The sequence below is a fragment of the Eurytemora carolleeae genome, unplaced genomic scaffold (genome assembly GCF_000591075.1).
Source record: "Eurytemora carolleeae unplaced genomic scaffold, Eaff_2.0 scaffold1639, whole genome shotgun sequence".
In the NCBI taxonomy this organism is placed as follows: Eukaryota; Metazoa; Arthropoda; class Copepoda; order Calanoida; family Temoridae; genus Eurytemora; species Eurytemora carolleeae.
Window position 1 is genome coordinate 51,415 of NW_019397528.1, and position 9,074 is coordinate 60,488.

The following is a 9,074-nucleotide window of genomic DNA, read 5'->3' on the forward strand; positions in this document are numbered from 1 at the left end:
TTCCTAAAGGTTAGGTTAGGCCCTCTGAGGTGCCGGCCGCAGGCTACAATGGGGGCCGAGCGCTGCGGCTAGGATGGGCTAGGGGGCTAGCGCCGAAGCTAGAACAGGCTTATGGGTTAAGCTCTTCGGCTAGGTCAGACTTGGGAAGTTGCCGCTTGGGATATTGCACATTTGGGAATTTGCCACTTGGGAAATTACCCTTGGGAAGATGCCGCTTGGGAAAGTACCTAACATCTAGAGTTTTAAATGAACTTGAAACATTATGAAGCGAATTCAAATGTGCAAAGATAATAAGTTTGTACTAAAGAAAAACTAAAAAATGCAAATTCACATTAAAGGCATATGTGCAAAAAGAAGTGCCTCGTTAGGTATCTTAAAAAAAAAGTTATTTAAAATGTTATCTGATGCCTACATCAAAGTGCAATAAACCCTTTTCTTATTATTGCAAAAAATGAATATAGAACTTTGGAGATGTTAGTACATGCTTAATCTTATTCTGTTAAACGTACTAAACTTAAAACTGAAAAATCAATTATTTTGTTATGCTGCACCTCGGTCTTACTAAATTTAACTAGTAATCCCTGACTTATTGTAAACTTTCAAAACCTAGTAATATTTATCATATTGTAAACGTTTTAATTTTAATTAGGTGGGGATAATACCCGAAAAAGCAAATAGCTAACTCCACCTAATTGCTATAATTATATAAATATAGTAAACAATATAAAAATAGTTACAGATTTTTTGCCTGTAACATTACAACTTGTATGTGTATTATTAGCAATAAACTATATCTTATCTTATTTTATCTTATGCAAAATATCAGTGCAAAACTTCCTTTCCAGATTTTTAACTTCCTTATAGACAAAAGCTATACTAGCTTGATATATATAGACATGAACTATACTAGCTTGATATATATAGACATGAACTATACTAGCGAGATATTGAAATTTAATGACTATGAAGCAAACGTAAGAATATGGTTTATCGTTATTAGTCTGACTGAACATTTTGTAATTTGAAGTAAATCTCCATTTATATAGTTGCATGTCCTATTCACATGTGTACCCTTAAGTATATTGTTGCATGTCCTATTCACAACTGTACTCTTAAATATATAGTTGCATGTCCTATTCACAGCTGAACCCTTTAAAAATATAGTTGCATGTCCTATTCACATGTGTACTCTTAAATATATAGTTTCATGTCCTATTCACAGCTGTACTCTTAAATATATAGCTGCATGTCCTATTCACAGCTGTACCTTAAATATATAGTTGCATGTCCTATTCACAGCTGAACCCTTAAATATATAGTTGCATGTCCTATTTACAGCTGTACTCTTAAATATATAGTTGCATGTCCTATTCACAACTGTACTCTTAAATATATAGTTGCATGTCCTATTTACAGCTGTACTCTTAAATATATAGTTGCATGTCCTATTTACAGCTGTACTCTTAAATATATAGTTGCATGTCCTATTCACAACTGTACTCTTAAATATATAGTTGCATGTCCTATTTACAGCTGTACTCTTAAATATATAGTTGCATGTCCTATTTACAGCTGTACTCTTAAATATATAGTTGCATGTCCTATTCACAACTGTATCCTTGAATATATAGTTGCATGTCTTATTTACAGCTGTATCCTTAAATATATAGTTGCATGTCCTATTCACAGCTGTACTCTTAAATATATAGTTGCATGTCCTATTCACAGCTGTACTCTTAAATATATAGTTGCATGTCTTATTCACAGCTGTACCCTTAAATATATAGTTGCATGTCCTATTCACAGCTGTACCTTTAAATATATAGTTGCATGTCCTATTCACAACTGTATCCTAAAATATATAGTTGCATGTCCTATTCACAACTGTACCCTTAAATATATAGTTGCATGTCCTATTCACAACTGTACTCTTAAATATATAGGTGCATGTCCTATTCACAACTGTACTCTTAAATATATAGTTGCATGTCTTATTCACAACTGTACCCTTAAATATATAGTTGCATGTCCTATTCACAACTCTACTCTTAAATATATAGTTGCATGTCCTATTCACAACTGTACTCTTAAATATATAGTTGCATGTCCTATTCACAACTGTACCCTTAAATATATAGTTGCATGTCCTATTCACAAGGTTGACAAATAAACGCAGCAAATTATATCAAAAATCAAGATGACATTTAAGTCGTCCTGCATACTGTCATGTTTCGTGGGACACCCTGTATATTTACACAGCAATTAATTATATACAGTTAAACCCAAATATCAAATACATCGAAAAAGTTCATCAAATGTCGTCTTGACAATTTTCAATGGGTTTCATACTATTTTGCGTGAATCTAAGTATTTGCGAAAATACATAAATAGCCATGAATATGCGGGAACAGTTTTAAAGAGCTTCGTATAATTATTTCATTGAAAAACTAAATATCTGTAATTTTCGGTGTCGTATCGTTTGTACTAATGATTGATTGGACTAACGTACATTCGCACTAACGTTCATTCGGACTAACGTTTTATTTGAGGGTTAGTTTAGGTTAAGACAATTTCTGGGCCGAACGCTGCGGCTAGGACAGGCTAGGGGACCGAGCGCCGCGGCTAGGCCAGGCTAGGGGGCCGGGCGCTGCGGCCACATGTGATCAGAAAGTGAAGAATACGACATTTGATACTTTCTTTCGAAGTATTTGATATTTAGGGTTTAACTGTTTTTAGTGCGCATGTTATTGCATATTTCATTAAGGGTTACCCACAAAGGATGCTATTTCAGAGACGACTGTACAGAATTTATACTGTCTGTTTCCATGTATTTTTGGATTCTCTACAACCATATAAACTCGTTTCTTTCTTTACTAAATCATATAATAATTGCTAAATAATCATTACACGAGCTCTTAATTGATTAATGCCAAACCAATTGGAACGATCAGCTATCAATGTCAGCACGGACACAAGCACTTAATCTATCAATGCCAGATCAATGGGCACAATCAGCTATCAATGTCTACAAGGACACAAGCACTTAATCCATCAATGCCAAACCATTGGGCACAATCAGCTATCAATGTCTACAAGGACACGAGCACTTAATCCATCAATGCCAGATCAATGGGCACAATCAGCTATCAATGTCTACAAGGACACAAGCACTTAATCCATATATGCCAGATTAATGGGCACAATCAGCTTTTAATGTCTACAAGGACACGAGCACTTAATCCATCAATGCCAGATCAATGGGCACAATCAGCTATCAATGTCTACAAGGACACGAGCACTTAATCCATCAATGCCAGATCAATCGGCACAATCAGCTATCAATGTCTTCAAGGACACAAGCACTTAATCCATCAATGCCAAACCATTGGGCATGATCTCAGCGCTTATGATTTAACGAGGACCAAATTACTCTCAACACTGTAATCAAAGCGGAGTCTCCATATCAACTCCATATATTTCTAGATATTTGATTAAAGTCAAATAGATTATCAAGTTCAATAGGTGGCAACAGAGAAATGGACCAATTATACACGACGTCACAAGTGTCAAATATAACAAGGAAAACAAAATTTTCTCACATTAGTTGACATGTTTTCAAAGATTAAATGAATAAGCATAAAAACAGAAACTTAAGAACTCATAAAATTGCACTTATTTCACTGTAAGATAAGCACTCTATTCTAAAGTTAATCGATCACTATTATTAATAATTTTGTCGGACACAAACAGTGAGTTGACACTTGTGACGTCAGAATACAGCTGTACTGAGAGTGTACAAATTCTACGTTGCCATCTATTGCACTAGAATCTATTTGATTAAAGTTAGGTTTTAACAGCATAATTTTAAGTTATGCGTTGTCAAATATAACAAAGTTAAGCAATATGGGTTTGATTGAGTTATATATATGCATATCTAGGTTTGGTTAATGGCAATTCATGACTTCCATATTTACAAATGAGCGCATTTAACTCTATGGACAATGTACAACATAATTTATCTAGATTACTGTGGGGCCTCTGTATTTATAACACTTCTATATGTTTTCCGACAGAAGAAATGCCCAAGCTTCTTATTGAAAATAATCAGTTTTAAAATTGTTAATTCATGATCTCATCAGACAATTTTAAGGGTTCCGTTGTGAATCAGTCCCGCCTTTAAGATACAATGTATGATGTAAAATCGAGAATTTGCGTTCAAAGTTTTCACCGAAAGTATTTTACCTTCCTAAGCTATGAACACGATCAGACTGAGATAAAGAAAATTTTCCTCCGTTTATAAGTTGTCCGAGATTGGGAATGAAATGCGCGAACCGACGACAATTGGCGCCGCAAGTTTTCTGAGCGGGAAAGGCGGAAGGGGATGAATGCAATTGCAAACAACTCTCGCAGATCAGAGGAAATTTGTCGGTGGAGGTGTGAGGGGGGGGGGGGGTTAGGAGGGACATGTCAAAATTTGGTTCGCTGTAGGTGACAAGAGTTCATAATTTAAGCAAACGTTGATGGTTAAATTATATTGGTTAAAATTTGTGGTCTTCAAAGCACAAATTATTCCTTACTCGTGAGTTTGTAATGTATCTATATATATGTATATATATATATGAAGTTGTAATCTCTGTTTGTCTGTTTGTTCGTCCGACTGAGAAACCCCATGACCGATTTGCCTTTAATTTTGATTGAAAAACTCCGGAGAGCCACTTGAATGTTATTATTCTGGTTTTGAGATTCTAAATTGAGTGAATTGACTTTTAATAGCAAAAATGTTGTTTCCCGGTAAAACGATGGGAGACTGGGATTATCTCTTAGTAACCTAAGGAGCGCTGGGTCTGGATTATATATATTAACATGTGTGTATCAATTTACTAAGAACTATTTAAGCCTATTCTTGCGACTCCTACCTCCTACCTCCTATCTGGATTATATATATTAACATGTGTGTATCAATTTACTAAGAACTATTTAAGCCTATTCTTGCGACTTTTCTGCCATATTATTAGCTTAAGACTGTTTTGCTAAATGCAGTTAGAATCAGAAAACTGAGGAAAAGGAGGACGACTTTCTATATTTCTACAATTGAGCTAAATCTTTGTTTTGACCCACTTTCAGTTGTCAGATTTTGATAACTTTTAGCTTTTTGGAAACGGATTGCACAAGTTTTGCAAAGAAATTTTGCAAATTATTTGCACACAACCCGTCCAAAGAAATTTACGCATTTTTCGTTTTTCTCAATTACACATCAGGTTATTTAAGATTTTGCACATTTTTTGCATATTTTAAATCACAAGATCAAGGCTTTTCAAAAATGTATATTTTATCAATTTTTGGACATTTTTTGCAAACATTTTTACTATATATAACTGGATATTGCAAAAAAAAATTCTTGTAAATTTGCATTTTTTGCATATTATAAAAGTGCAGAGCATAATAGCTTTCCAATGATGTGTCATTTGTCATATTTGGACATCAAACATGGAATTAAGGGGGGGGGGGGGCGTATTCTGGTTTTCTAGTACCCAGCAGGGATAGGGTTAAAATAATAACTTGAGTCAAAAAAGTCATTATCTATTTCCCAAAGTTTTATGGGATCACTGCATGAATTCTTAACAAACAGTAAATTGCAGAAGTATTTGTAAAATATTTAGAATGCTGATGACGTTAGATAGTTAATATTGAATAGTTTGAAAAAGCTTACTTCAGATTAGATCCCGACAAAAATGGTTTTGAAAATGCTAACAGCGATTTCTTACACATTGACATTTTTCAATGACAAAAATATTCATATTTTATTATATCACGATTGCTTTTATTATTATTATAATTTAAACAAGAAGTTTAATAATATTATTTTTTAGCATAATTTTTATAGTTCTTATTATGATTGATATTTGTGTTGTGGTTATTAAACGAATATCCTCATTCTGGACATTTATATTACGTAGATTATATAACCTAATTTTACAAATATGTCCTCAATTACTGCATGAATTCAACTTTTTTTTTTTTTCTCCAACTTCTTATCTTCATTTTTAGACTAAATAATTTAACTTCTGAAGAAAGTAAAAGAAATAAAACTCGTTTAGAACTGTTTATCACAAAGAAAGAAAGGAAAATTCAAGAATGCGAATAAAAAAGTTAAATTCATCCTAAGACAAGGAAGGAAAAACAAAAATGAAGGAAAGGGTTACGCAGCTATGGGTGTGGGGGGGATGCAATAGGAGGTGTTAATACAGATAGGGGAGGGTGTGGGTACAGGATCAAGGGAAGGTGAGGGCTAAAGTAAAATGAAAAAAAAACTGTTTTATCGATTCATAATTATCTCGTCATTCATGAGTGAATTTTGAAATATGAAACTTTGCAGAGAACAAACGTTTACAGTTTAGATCTAGGTTAGAACTAGAACTAGAACTAGAAAACACAAACACAAACACAAACACAAACATGGAATAGAACTAGAACTAGACAAGATATAGAACTAAAAAGCTAGAACTAGAACTATAGAGGCTATCCACTTTTCAAACCTCTCAAAATTGTCAGACACACTTTGTATGCGTATATTATACAGTTGTGAGTATGTGAAGACAGATAAATATTAACCTATACTTGAATAATTGTATGGAAAACTATGAGAAATGTCAACTATAATTGTTGAGCATATATCCAGCCCTATTTATAATTTTCATTCCTTTGAATATTATATGTTTAGATTTAATTTAAATATCGACAAGTAGTTGAACTACGTAGACAAGATGCCGCCACTTCTCTTGTACACCGATTATTAAAAATTATATTATACTTTCTATTTGAGTTGCACAGAGATGTTAAATTCTTGTTTTCAAGATTTTTGCATCGTGACAAAAAAAGCAGAATTAAGAGCCAAACACGAGATTATTTTTTTTGCAGCAAACGTTTTTTCCTGTCAATTACATTGTAAAAGTTAAAAAAGATTCCGAACTTTTGCTTGCTTTATCATAAAAGTTAGACATGCAAATTATGCTAGAATTGCATTTCTGCATCTCATGGAAACAAATTAGATTTTACTCCTACCTCCTACCTCCTACCTCATACGTCATACGTCATACCCCCCACCTCAGACCTTATACTTTCCATTTGTCTAATCGCCTGTAAATCGTACTGCAAGAATTGAATTGTACTGCTCTGTACAATGTTGCAATTAAAAGAAGAGATTCCGGCCCAAGAAAGTAAAAAAAGAATTCACCCTTTACAGTTTTTGTGTAAAAACTTAAAAATGAATAGTCGAAATTATTTTGTAATACTATTTTTTTTCAAACATTATCTAGCACGTATACTTTGCTAGTCTGTTTGTATCCAAAAAACGTCAAAACGGCTGAACCCCAAACAGGCCCAAATTTTGTGTGGGACCTTACATGACCCCAGGGAAGGTTTATAGATAATCAAAGTTTCAAATAACCTGCCTTCAACAAAATTCGATTTCCATTAAATTAGAAAACTCCACAATTTTTTTTTAAAAAACCGCAAATTTTGTTTGTTTTTATTTTACTTGAAGAATTGAAGAAGAAGATGTGCGAAAAGCGCCCTAAAAACCTAGTTTTCCATACTTTATTATTGTTATTTTCAGCATTGATTTTCCTTGGACTAACCAGGACGAGATGCGTTCGGGTTTTCCATTTTCCGAATTTATTCGCGTGTTGTTCTGTGATTTTTTTTTCTAATTTCACTGTTAAAAAGCACCCACGGACAAACAGAGTTAATAAAGATAAAAAGCAATGGATTTAAGTTTATTATGTCAAATTAGTCATCAAAAGTTTATGTTTATTGGACTTGGACCAAAGTGTGTAATCAACTTGACATTATTTAAATTATTATTTTCATAATTTTTTTATTACTGTCATCTTAACTCGCAATATCTTTATTATTATTATTATTATCTTTATTATCGAAACAATTATTTTGAACTATAAATATCTGTTATTTAAGCCGGTTCCTAATGATGTGTTTTCTTAGTAACGTATAGACTATAAAGTACACGATGCTGTTATCTTCTCAGCTTAATCTGTAATCAGTTGGATTAACTTGCAGTTTCTCAGTAAACAGTGTATACAAGAACAGAGTGATAATATACACACTTGAAGCTTGTTCAAACAAAATGGAAGCTTTTATTGGAACCTGGACATTTGTGGAGTCGGACAACTTTGAACCCTATCTCAAAGGTAATTTTTCATAAGTTTTGGTGATCACTGGCCTCAGCGATTCTTTCTCAGATTCCCTTTTTCTTCTCGTTTTTCTCAAAGAAATGATTCATGCAGTGCATACATTTTTTTGCCTTTCAATGGCCTGTTTAATGGGGGGGNATGAATATTGAATATATCCGTTCTACTCTTTATTCAATCAATTTATCATTGAAAGCTGATGTATCAATTGATTTCAATTGGATGAACAATCTATAATTAAGAGACTGTTATTGATTTTTACACACAATTTGTTTAAAATTTAGTTTTCTGTAGATATTTATAGATTACTTGGTTTATGTCAACTTCAGGTTTTTGCGGATATTTTGTTTTGATTTGGCGCATATACATAATGAATTATTACTAGAATTTTTTTCATTCAATTTTGATGTTTCACTAACCTTCTCTGTGGTTATATAAGGTCTCACACAAAATTGGGGCCCGATCGGTTCAGCCGTTTTGACGGAGTAGTGATAATCTGGCCTTTATACATCGTGCAATATAGTAGTAGGTAATAGGTATGCATAATACTCTCTTTTTTCAGCTTTGGGCATCGCCGCACCTCTGAGAAAACTAGGTACTTAAAAAACATTAAATTCGTGATAAATGTTAAATTTTTTTGACATTTTATTTCTTTAGCAAACCTGACTACACCAACAGTTATTATCTCAGACCTTGGAAACGGTAATAAACATTTCTTTTTTCTTTCTACTTCTAGTAATTTACTTTTTGGGTCACATCTTTAAATATGTCATTTAAAGTCGTCTTTACATTCTCATCCTTTGTGGATAATCCTGTCCTTTAAATGTGTATTGCAGTTTCTTAGACAAAGGCTTGGATTTTATAAAT

General features: G+C 33.1%; 1 protein-coding gene across 1 annotated transcript; it reads left to right on the plus strand.

Annotated features, from left to right (window-relative positions):
* Window positions 1-8,016: 8,016 nt before the first annotated feature.
* Window positions 8,017-8,909, plus strand: LOC111714739 (myelin P2 protein; the record flags this gene model as incomplete). The annotated part of the gene is given in 3 exon segments (XM_023489904.1): window positions 8,017-8,207; window positions 8,770-8,802; window positions 8,865-8,909. Coding segments are annotated over 3 exon segments (142 nt in total), but the record flags the coding sequence as incomplete, so codon positions are not given.
* Window positions 8,910-9,074: the final 165 nt, after the last annotated feature.